The sequence below is a fragment of the Epinephelus lanceolatus genome, chromosome 14, assembly GCF_041903045.1.
Source record: "Epinephelus lanceolatus isolate andai-2023 chromosome 14, ASM4190304v1, whole genome shotgun sequence".
In the NCBI taxonomy this organism is placed as follows: Eukaryota; Metazoa; Chordata; class Actinopteri; order Perciformes; family Serranidae; genus Epinephelus; species Epinephelus lanceolatus.
The window spans coordinates 17,466,846-17,478,893 of NC_135747.1; the positions used below are offsets into that span (position 1 = coordinate 17,466,846).

General features: G+C 41.0%; 1 protein-coding gene across 5 annotated transcripts in view; it reads right to left on the reverse strand.

Moving 5' to 3' along the window:
• epha3 (eph receptor A3) overlaps positions 1 to 12,048 on the reverse strand; it is a 112,113-nt gene that overhangs the window by 19,187 nt on the left and 80,878 nt on the right. For 3 of the 5 annotated variants that reach the window (XM_033616340.2, XM_078174413.1, XM_033616361.2), the window contains exons 8-11: positions 11,748 to 11,853; positions 11,155 to 11,219; positions 9,792 to 9,917; positions 3,426 to 3,611 (exon numbers count right to left, since the gene is read on the reverse strand). In XM_033616340.2, coding sequence (XP_033472231.1) covers positions 3,426 to 3,611; positions 9,792 to 9,917; positions 11,155 to 11,219; positions 11,748 to 11,853 — 483 coding nt within the window. The remainder of the gene's footprint in view (positions 1 to 3,425; positions 3,612 to 9,791; positions 9,918 to 11,154; positions 11,220 to 11,747; positions 11,854 to 12,048) is intronic. The other 2 variants (XM_033616347.2, XM_078174412.1) reach the window with 1 other exon arrangement.

A 12,048-nucleotide genomic window follows, 5' to 3' on the forward strand; every position in this document is an offset into this window, starting at 1 on the left:
ACCAGGTTGACGTCTTTTCTTTCTGTTGCACACACACACACACACACACACACGAATAAAATCATCCTAGTCATAGTTTTAGGGTCCCAGCAGGTCAGCTGTCAAAGTGTGACATCTTTATTTCTGTGGAAGATCTGGCTGTAAATCCACGCCGCCTGCTATCATCTGTACCTGATCAAACTACGGCCAACACCAGGTTTATTACAGGGTGGAAAAGGAGAAAAAAAACTCTTTAAGAAACCCTTAAATCAGCTATTGTTAAATGAACTGTGTCGGTGTCAGGACTTGTTTGTGTCCCAGATGTTCCCCCTGTTTCGTTCTTGACTTACCACCAGCCGTATGCTTCTTCTCCATTTTATTCTGATTAATGTGCCCTCCACCCCCCCTCCCCCTGCCCTCTTTCATTCCCGACCTACCTTCTCTCTCTCATCCCTGCCTCTCTTCCCCCATCACCCCATCCTTCCCTTTTCCTCCCATCCCTCCTGCATGTATTAATGCGAACCCTCCCCACATCTGGCGAGACGTCGTTTTGTTTCTTTTTTTTCAGGAATGACACAGGCTGAGTGGAGAGGGTGATGGAATCGCTTGTTAAAAGAAACAAATCTATTATTCTCACTGGGAAAAAAAATAAACTTTCCATTAGTAATGATGGAAGTTGGCTGACTCAGTGTTTTTAATTTAATCAAAGCAGATCTGGTGCAAATTGCAATTCAAAATGTCCCTATGAGCCAATCAGACGCTGACAAAAAAAAGACCTATTTGGCACAACAAGCAGCTCGAAGTAAATGAGCCAAGACAGAAGGTGTGCTTGAGTTAAGGAGTGGAAATTAAACAAATAAACTCTGACTTCCAGTTTGTGTTCATAGTAAAACATACAGTGCATACCCTAATTAAAACTAAATTTTAGCTTCTCAGTTTTTCCCTAATATATGTGTTTCCCTAAGACATGCCATTTTCAGCTATTTTTTGCCAGCTCAAAAAAAACCCAACTCTCCCAGCAGCTTCTCAATACATTTGCAACACTCCTTCTTACATTTACAGTAAAAAATCTCTCATCATTTAAACACAGTCACAGATACAGATAAACACCCTCCACCCACACCCCCCTCCTATCCCTAAAAGGCTGTGATGGATCGCTCCGTTTACCAGCGGACGGCTTTTATAGTCTCAGACGGGAACCCACACACACACCCGGTCCTCCCTCCTGTCCTCCGCCCTCTTCCCTTCCCTTTTTCTCTCTATTCTCAACATTGGCAGCATAAGATAAAGGCCCCCAAGCCCCTTTCTTCTGTGAACACAAGTTTCAGTGTGTGTGCGTGCAAGTGTGGGTGTGTGTGGGAGAAAAGAGTACATACATGTGTGTGTGTGTGTGTGTGTGTGGAGGTGCGCGCCTACAAATATGCAGCCTGTGGATCAGCCAAAAGCAGCAGCAAGGTAAATGGGGTGTGAAAGTCTCAGGATTATTAAGAATTAACAGGAGCAGCTTAATAAATCACCCTACAGCAGTGTGTGTGCGTGTAGGTGTGTGTGTGTGTGTGTGTGTGTGTGTGTGTGTCTGTGTGTGAGAGCATATCAAATGGACCTCCTAAAACTATGCCCTGCACTTATGCTGCTCCAGCTCACGCACATGTGTTCAGGGGTATCCCTCCAAATGTCATGTACACACACACACACACACACACACACACACACACACACACACACACTCACAGTGCTGAATATTGAGCTTCCCCTATTAGTCTAGAAGCAGCAAGTGAAACCCCAGTCTTGTGTTATTGCAGCATTTTTCAGTGGCTGGACATTAATAGGAAGAGTAGTGCCCTGTAAGATGTATTACACAAACAGTCTCACTGATGAGGGATCACACACATAAAGGCGCTTTCACTTTCAGGATGTCCTGTGTTCAAGGCTGAATAACAAGACGGCAGGAACAAAGCTGAATCTGTGAGTGAATTTGTTTTCCTTACTACAGTTTTCACAGTTATTTTTTACTTTTTATGACCTTTGCAAAAAAAGTTTTGGATTTATTAACGTGAAGTACATTTATTTTCCAAATGAAAAAAATAAAATAATGATTTTATAATGTAAAATATAATTTTGACAATGTCGAAAAATCCTCACTATTTTCTATTTTTTCATTTTTATTTAATTATCTTCCCACTGTTTTAATCTGATTCCCAGAATTCTCAAAAATATGTGGTTTAAACTGATTAAAAAAATAAAATAAATAAATGCAAATATATCTTTTTTTTGTGTGTGTGTGTGTGCAAAAAAAGTCCCACAATGCAATGTTTCATCGTTACCCCTGAGAGGACACGTGTGAATTACAATTTTACAGCTCTATTCCTGTTAGTGGTGACTCAAAATGATGAATCACAAGTGTGTCTGAAATATCAATTTGCCGTATATATCCGTTGGGATTTTTCTTTCTTTCTTTTTTTTGCAGTTGCCTGACGTGTCTGCAAAACCTATAACTGCAAATAGAAAGCCAAAGAGAAACAGAAAAAAGGACCAATAATTAATTCAGACAATATGGTTCGAATGTCCCGCCTCTTGCTGTTTGCACATTACACTGTGGTTCCTCAGTGATGCTGTTTTTGATCAGAGGAAGCCGTGCAAGCGAGTCACTGAATTAAAATGACTGAAATTTAAGCGGCAGGGAGCAATTAAGACATCGAGATGACACAAAGAAAGGGGAGTGAAGAAAAAAAGAGACAGAATAAGAGGAACCCATATTGGGGACAATAAAGTAAGGGAAGTTCTCCATGTATTTTATTCCACTCTTTAGAATAACCACACTGGCAGAACTACTTAACAAGCCTGGTGCCGCAGGGAGAGATAGAGGCCGGGCCCATTTCTCAGCGACAAAGTTCAGACTCATTATTTCCCTTTTTCTGCAGTCATTCCTTTTTAAAGAGGCCTTCTGTGTGCTAATGATAGTCTTATAAAGAGGCCCAGAGGGTAGCGAGTCAGAGATATGGATTTATGGATTTATGCCTGCTTTGGACACAGGCTTTGATCAGAGCACATTGATCTGCAGAGATTTACACCACGGCAACTCAATAAAACTCCTGCGCTCTTTCACAGAAGTGTCAGCCACTTTAGAGCCATTTGTCAAAGACAATTGCAAATCCGGAATCGGTAAAAAGACTCTCTGGAGATGCCGAATCTGTGATGGAATGTGAATGCAAATCACATCTCGGTTCTCTCGTTCTCTTTCTTATTTCACTGTACTCTATTCCTGTTCTGTCCTACTCTATTGTCTTCTGCCATGTGTTCTTCTAGTCTACTCTATTTGATTCTGTTCTGTTCATTTCTTGTGCTTAAACCTTATTTTTCGAGCATTATTGCCAATCGTGATTTGGTTTTCACAAAGTTAGTTTCCTTCAATGTATCTTTAGGTCATGAGTTATGGATGTACTTACTGCGTGTTACCACCCCCTCCAGCCTGATGATGTTGGGGTGGTCAAACTGTCCCATGATTGACGCCTCAGCAAGAAAGTCCCGCCTCTGCTTGTCTGTGTATCCTCCTTTGAGAGTCTTGATGGCCACGCAGATCTCCTTCTTGCTGGGCAGCTTCAGGCGACCACTGCACACCTCGCCAAACTCACCTGAGGATAAAATCATGCAAGATACAACAAAGGAAAATAATGAGCTTTTTTCTTCTTTCTTTTTTTTATCTTAAACACATATGTCAGAATTTCACTTCTCTGACTTTTTACTAATATCACAATCCTTGTTTATTAAATTGTATTAATTCTTACTGCTATAAGTTTGTATTTTCTCCTCCCTTATTTTAAGGTCTATATATCTTATAGGTATATCTTTATCAAGATATATCTTGAGAAAAATTGTCCAAATGTTTGTTCATATGAAAATCCATTAGAAACTAAGTTGTATGTCCTAAAGGTTAGATGCAATGCTAACCAATGAAGACTTATATTCTACTCCCCATGGGCCATTTTAATATCTTTAATTAATTAATTATTTGTCATCCAACAGGAACTGATTCAGTGTGCAAAACAGGGCTGGACCCAAATATTCCACTATTAGATTTTTGTTTGTTGAGGATATTCAGTTTTCAGTTTTAGGATTTGGATATTCTTATTCTCTATTCGTCCACTCTTATTTCATTGTAGAGCTGCGTGAAGCATTTTGATTTGCTCAGTCTCTTTCTGTCTCTGTACCATGAGAGGTCTTCTCTGCACAGGATCACACAGCCAATGCAACCTGATGGTTATTATCTGGTTAGACAACAGAGTAGAGCCCTTTCAGTGTCTGTGTGAGTTTGTTGGGACCATTTAAAGGCTCAGTATCGGATGTTAGCCACTGCTGCTGTGTTGGCTAACTGACCATTTGCCGGGAGGAGAGTGGCTCTGGAGACAGTTGTTAAGCGTTGTGTTTAACCTGTGTTAACAGAGCGCTGAATCTTATGAATATAAATCTCAAATCTCATCTCTACTGGTGCTAGTATGCTGTATCTGTGCTTGAGTTTCACAGCTTTGTCAGGCAGATTCAGACCTGAATCTTTGATGGTCCGACTGTGAGGACAATTCTGTCATTTTTCAACCTTATTGCTCCTTTAACTAATTGTATCCATTCAGATTATGGGTCTTTCTTTACACTCAACACCTTCATTGTAAAGACAACTAAACATGCAGTAAGTTTCACATAAATACTTTAATAACACTTTGAGCCCAATCAAAAGTAAAAGACAGAAATTATCCCCCTGGATTAGCTACTAAAGCTAACAAAACAGGAATCTACATCAGGATTACTGGGTAACAGACCTAGCTGCCATGTCTGGAAACCTCTAAGTGTATTTCTTATAACGTGCCACTGCAACAGCCAAAAAGAGAAGCTGTGTTTAAAGTGTCATCCATTTTTAACAGAATGTTTGAAGTCACTTAACCCATGGCTAGGTCAGTTTCATCATTAAGAGCATTCTTAACAAGCTTAGCATGACTGAGAAGCGTTTCAACTGTTGTTTGAGGTGTTACGATGCACAAATTTTACAGATGAGATGACCACTTAGAGTCAAAGCTGAAGCCGCAGATCAAAGAGGATCTTGATGATTGCCTCTGTCATTACTCAACTCCCATTAATCAGGAAAAGTATTTATTGATTTTGGAGAGGGATCACAACATAATTATGTGTTACGACCATTAATTATAGTAATAACATCATGTGTAGTAATAAACTTTGAAACTGATCCACCCGAATCCACAGTCCAAATAACAGCTCAGCGAGCAAAATGATCTTTCAACTTTGCTTCAGTGTCGTATTAAAACGCAGCGTGACTCAACATCCACTCTGGGAGAGAACAATTAGAATTCCTTGCTGGTGAGGGGATATGTGTGTTTACCTTAGCCCGTGCCTATGTGTGTGTGTTTTGTGAGTTTCACCAGGTACTGTAAGCTCGGCTGGCCACTTCAAAGGCAGCCAGCCATGTTACAGCTGGTGACGGGGATTTGGCGGCACTGTAGAGGATGAGAATGTGTACATATGTGTGCATGTATTTCTGTGTGTGTTTTCCCCTAAAATGTATATGCATATTGAGTGTGCTCATGCGAGGTGATCTCAGAGCTGAGACATGTGCAGATCTCCCTCAGTCCTGTACAATCATTTCCCATAGCAGCTCTGGATCAGAGAGCATGGGTCAGACCTTGGACTTGAAGCAGTGGGGTCTGGAAGAACTTAAACTAGAATAATTACAACCTGTCTAAATACCAAGCGCAGGCCTGTTCCTCTGGCCCTCGGCGATGGACGGACGAGCCAGGCCAAGGCACCTTTTTTATGTGGTCACTCTGAGAAAGAAGATCTCAGTCTAATAAGGCTTGATTAGGGACACTGACTCCTTTCCTGCTCTGAGTGGAGCTATAGGTATCCCACTTTGATGTGAAAGTCTTACCCATGTAAGCAGAGCGGAGCATGTGTTCTGTCTTTTAACACACAATCACCGATTGGCAAGAAGATCAAAGTCTTGTTAACATGTTTAATGAAGACAGATGGGGATTGAGGCAGGGATGGCAAAAGAAGAAGTATGTTGTGGATTGTTTAGAGGGCTTACATGGTTTTATAAGAATCACACTGGTGGGTGGTTGTATTCGAGATGACAGACGAAACTGTTTACATCATGGCTCAGGCTTTAATGTTCACCTCTGGTGTTCACTTGGCATTTACTGATTTTACAATAGATTTAGAGTCAAGAGCTGAAGTCTCACTTCCTCTCCCTGCTAACCGGCATTCCAAGAGACCAAATCACAATGTTTGTTTAGAACAACTTCTGGGAAGCAAACACCCACATCAAGTACATACAATGAAATGGTGATGAGCAAACGATGCCTCAGCTGGTTGGTTTGGTAGCCACTTAAAAAAAAAAGCCCCCTAAAAATTAACACTAGTTCAAGTGTACGCTATATTTAGAATGTTTTTATAGCTTTACCTTGCCAATTGACTGTCCTTTCTGATGGGTACTGAAGCTGTTATCTCAAAACCACCATATGCCATTGAATGAACAGTATACTTTAGGAGTTGTTGGTCTATCATTGCCTTCACCAGTTAGTGTGTACGGTAAAGCAAGAAAATATTTCAAATACAGTGTAGTCTTATAATATCATTGACTTTTAAGGTGGCTGAAATACGTGGTGGATATGTGGATATATGGTGGATCTCATGCTTTTTCTGAAGACATCAAAATATTCCGAGGGTTTTCTGTCCATATCCTAAGACAAGACATGTTGTGTCTACTACTGTACTGGTTACTACTAAAAAAATATATATATATATATCCCAGTAAAACTATTATTTCATTAGCAATCGCATGTAGCAACAACACATTATATCCCAAAAGCAATTACTGTCAAAGCCTCAAGGGAGCTGTGCTTGCTAAAGGCGAACAAAACAATCATCATTTTGTCTTTAAGGTGTAAATGAATGTGATCCTTAAGCTAAGTACAGCATTGGACTCTCCAAAGAGCGATTGCCTCAAGTGGCTCCAATCATCTAACACCTAAAGTTTGTTGTTGTAGAGTGAACGCGAGGCAATTATTTGGTACTGAGTAAAACTGAACATGATCTCACAGTTGCTTTCCAGCATAGATTAAAAATAGACTGCACAATGGGATGTTGAACTTCATGTAAGTATGGAGACACACTAAAATAAATATACTTTGTCTCGGCCATGCACTGTGCACATTAAAAATGTATCATATACTATAGTGTAGCCTTCTTTGGTGTTAACTCAAGTGTGTGTGAGGGTATTAGGGTTCAACTGATATTGGTTTTAAAGGGATGATACAGAGGGTGGTGTTAATTATATATCATATTATTAATACAATATTTTCCCTTGTGTTTTCCACTGATCATATTTTTCTCTCTTCTGTATGGCTGCGACATTGCTTCACATGTAAATTTAACGAGAGACCATCTCGCAGTGATGCAGTGATCCACAAGTGAAGTCAAATGTCCGCCAGCAGCGTAAAGTGTGTGTGTGTGTGTGTGTGTGTGTGTGGCCCCTTACCCACTTTCTACCCCTGTTTTTCCCTCCCCTTGTTCAGACCACACACCTCTTCAAATTCTCCCTTCAATATGATCTCAACTACACACCTGTAAAGGGTTGTGACTGCATTTTGCACATTTGACAGACAGACAGACAGACAGACAGACAGACAGGCATATAAACACCTCCCAAATACTCAAACTGCTTCTTTGGTAGTTTCCAACAGGAGCAGATTTCGCCATGATGACACACACACAGACTCACAAGGTAAAAACAATGCCATTGCAATGTTTTTGCAGCTAGTAATGATGCATGAATTGCATGGCCCTGTAATTGGTCTGTAATTGTGTAAAATGAAAATCACAAAAAGGGATTCCCACAGAGAATCAGTGTAGCACTGATAGAGTCTACATAAATAAATACAAACACTTCATATCAGAAGTAGAGACTGACTTGTATATAGCTGAGTTCTAATAAATAAGCCAATATCTACCTATGTATCATTGTAGCCCTATAGCTATTCATATGCTTTGTGCCTGCTATCTACTATGAAAAATGCATTGTGGAGTGTAGCATAGTCCAGTGTGGAGTCAGGTATTAGACTCTCAGGCCGTCCTGACAGCTTTACAATGTGGAGGGCTGTTGGGACTCAGGAGACCGGCCTCTGTGCTTCGGCTGTGTGCTTTACTCTCCATCTATTCTGCCTGCACTCGACATGAATCACAATGCATTACCCTCCCGTCTGCACTCCTGCTCAAGTTATCAGGGAGTACATGATGAGAGGAGAAGAGAGGAGAGGGGAGGAGGCTTGTTTTACTGTTGCGTTCCTTCGACTTCAGAATTAGAGCATCAGGCAATCGCCTGTGGGAAATGTGAAGAAATAAGAGAATGAAGGTGTAAAATATATAGGGTGGAAAGAGGAAAGTTAAAAATGAGCCAACTGAAGGTGAGCAGAACAACTTCTAATTTCACCATCTCTCCCTCCATCATAGAGGAGGGCTGGAAAGAAGGGACTTCAAGCTGGGGCATTAAATGCTTTCTCATTCCCAGCTGTGCAGTATATGGCACACAGTTAAACTAGCCTGCTGCTACAAAAATGTAGATATATGGGAGCTCTACATGCACCTCATTTTTTTTCTATATGTGCTTGAGCACTTGGTGTGTCTTTGTCATTTAAACAGAGCGTGAAAGAGTAAGAAAGTCGAAGGAAGTTACTGTGAGGTGAGAGTAGGAAAGAGGAGGCTGGGGAAAGGAAGAAACCATTTCTTTCTCTTAACCTGCTCTTTCTTTTGCAGTTTAAAAAAACAAATTTGGAATGACTCTTTAGCACCTGTTTTCTGGACTAATAAACATTTCCAGATGTGAGTTTATTTATCTTAATTTATGTCTCTGCTTTGTTCAATGAGGTGCTAGCTAACTGCTAATACTTAAGAGAATTCAGGGAGAGTTAGGAATAGACAGTTCACTTCACTGAATGTATACTACTAGTGACAGTCTAACATAGTCTGGAGTATTTCTAGAAAGTCACTGATCTTTCACACAAAATGCATTTTGGCAGATAGAGGCACCTTTCTTATTTGTTTTTAATGAGATTGCGCTTCACGTTTCTGCACCTGGCGTTTTTGTCGGAGTGCTCTGAACTCCTTGAGTTGAAAAACTTCAGCTCAGAGTGGAAAAGCACCCAACGTCAGCAGGTTGTCAAACTGCCCCTGAGTCTTCCTAAAATATGCCTGGAAATGACCATCATGGAGGCGAAGCCCCTGGACCGACTGGCGGTATTCCCCATGACCCACCCTCTTTTTTAGGGTCTAATGTAGCCACACAGATCTCCGTTTCCCTGCGCCCAACAAACTATTTGCTGATAGCCTCTCAACCTCAACCAGAGCTGCAGCAAGTACTGTCTGCCTGTCCATTTTAGGAACTAGATACTAATTATTGTTAAGAAAAAAAGGTAGCTTGAGGTTAGGAAAAGGAGACCATGGGGTGCTTACCTGGCGACAATAAAAAGGTGCAGCAAGCATTTTTTTTAAACTAGTGGCCATTAGTGTAAAAAAAGGCAGTGCAGTGCCCAAGTTTTGCTGCCTTCAAAAAGCTTCCTGTGTGATCGGACCCTAACTGACCGGCAGAATTAACCCCTGTTTAGAAAACTGTTTTCAGAATGTCAGTGAACTGAACTGAATTTTCATTTTGCAAACCAGCTTTAGTTGAATTTTTCTTGTCTGAAGTACACTGCATGATGTCTGTGTATGCAGCAAAGTCTGATCAAGCATTTTTCCTTGTTGGTTCTCACCTGCTCCCACCACTTTGTCGATAGCGATGCAGGAGGCGTCCAGCTCCTTTGCAAACTCATGCACAGCCTGGCTCGGATCCTCGTACGTGTGGGGGTCCACGTAGGTCCTGATACCCGGCAGACGCACTGCAGCAGATGAGAGCAGATTGCATCAGTTAATGACCATGTAAAAACTCTGTGCCTCTTTATATGTGTCCTTAAATCCACATATGACTTTGTACAGACATGTCACCTTGCTGCCGCTCAGCTTTTATGTGAAGACAACACGGAATACATATTGATGATAAGTGATGATATGTCTACAATGAAACTGGGCGACAAAACCAAAAATTTGTAAATGGTGGAGTCTTCATTGTCTCGATAATTGAGTGTCGGTGAGGAATTTCCTTCAAGCGAACAGAAGCCAGTTAAGGCAGCAAATTAGAGTTAGAATACGACTGCAGATGCTGCTAAGTTGAACAAGCCACACAGTCATTAATGTGCAGCTGATTTGTGATACAAGCACACAAATGAACTAAAAAGGAACAATCACAGCAACTGAAAACACTTTCAATGTATATATAAGTATGTGGGTACTGTTTTTAAGACAGACTTAAAAAAAAAAAGTGAACCTATCCTTTAGGTAATAAATTTGTACTTTATTAGTCCCTGTGGAGAAATTTATGCTTTACATCTGACCCATCCATACTTTTCATGAAACAGCATACAGTTCAATCCTTAGGGAGTTTGGGGCCAATACCTGGGTAAAGGTCAAAGGTAGGAGTTGTCCTAATAAATTCCACATCATATATGAATAAAGAAGCAACAAATAGGAGGCAAGAGAATGTGAGTTATGTTAAACCTTTTGTCCCTTTGTGATGGTCCACATCAGAGATTGTTACTTTCAACTGCATTAAAAAGCCACGTGAGTAAGACTTACTTGTCACTGGTCAAAAATGTATCAATGGAAAGGACTTTCCTCTGGAGTAAACCCTATAATTAGAGACAGTTTAAACCTTGAGTCTCAGCTCATGCCGCAGCTGGCAAAGAGAACAGTCTGATCTTGTTCCCTATCCAAATGAAGCCTCCAGGATTGGTTCGCAAATGGACCGAGAAACCGTCTTCTTAACATGGTCTCGGTCCGATTACTGTCTTCTCATATGACCAAACGAACCGAAGTAAAGGGGAAACCACTTCAAGCTTGGAAACAGCTGCTCTAAACAACCACCACTGATAAAGACACACAAGGAAAACAACTTCCCGCTTGTGACTATCAAACTATATCTACGCTGTGACTACCTAGATGTATTTGTATTCTGTGAACGGTGAAATGCAGAGAGGATAGATGGAACCAAGCCTCGGGGAAACAGGGTGCAGTACTTACAGTGGCCGTTGCCAAAGTGCAGTCTTTTTTCATCAGGATGTTTGGATTTACTGTGGCAACAAAACCTGCCAATCCAAACAGAGAAAGGTCATAAGTAGTGCCACATCTCCCAATAAGACTTCACCCATTGGCCCAGCCTTGAGGCTAGTAGGAATTCTGCGTGTATGTGCATGTGTGTGTGTGTGTGTGTGTGTGTGTGTGTGTAATCCCAGCTCTTATAAACCAAGAGAGGATCAGTAAGTCTTATAATGAGCCATGGATTTATACTCTCTCTGAACAGTACTGACTGCCAACTTCAGCCACACACACACACACACACACACACACGGGCATGCACACACAATTTGTAGGTTTCTCTTATATACATACATACACACAGTTGTGACAGTACATGTTACAGAAGTTATGAGGGAGAGAGAAAGATAGATGGAAGTGTATTTGCTGACATATCAAAATTTACAGTATGTGGTGTTGAAACGTGTAAGGTCACTTTGAAAGATACATATACAGTTATTTTTCAGGTACCACTGAGGGAAGAGAGCAAAAGGTTTGCTGTGATTGGAGGAGAAAACACTCAAGTGACTAGTACAGACCTGCCAATCAGGACGTAGAGCAGCACAGTGAGCAGGATGATGGCCACGGCGGAGGAAATGGCGATCAGAACCACCTGGCTGCTCTCACTGGAGATAGAGAAGGCTGCTGAAAGACAGAGAGCAACAAGTCATGTGGCAGTGCTGACCTTATAGCTGTTACTTCATACTACAGTTTCTGACACAGCTATTAGAAAAGGAAAAAACATTCTTTGAAATCCAGGACAAAAAAATAACATAGATAGGACTGGTTTCATAATCAGTTATTTTTTATGAAAGGACAATATTGGCCTTGTGCCTCATC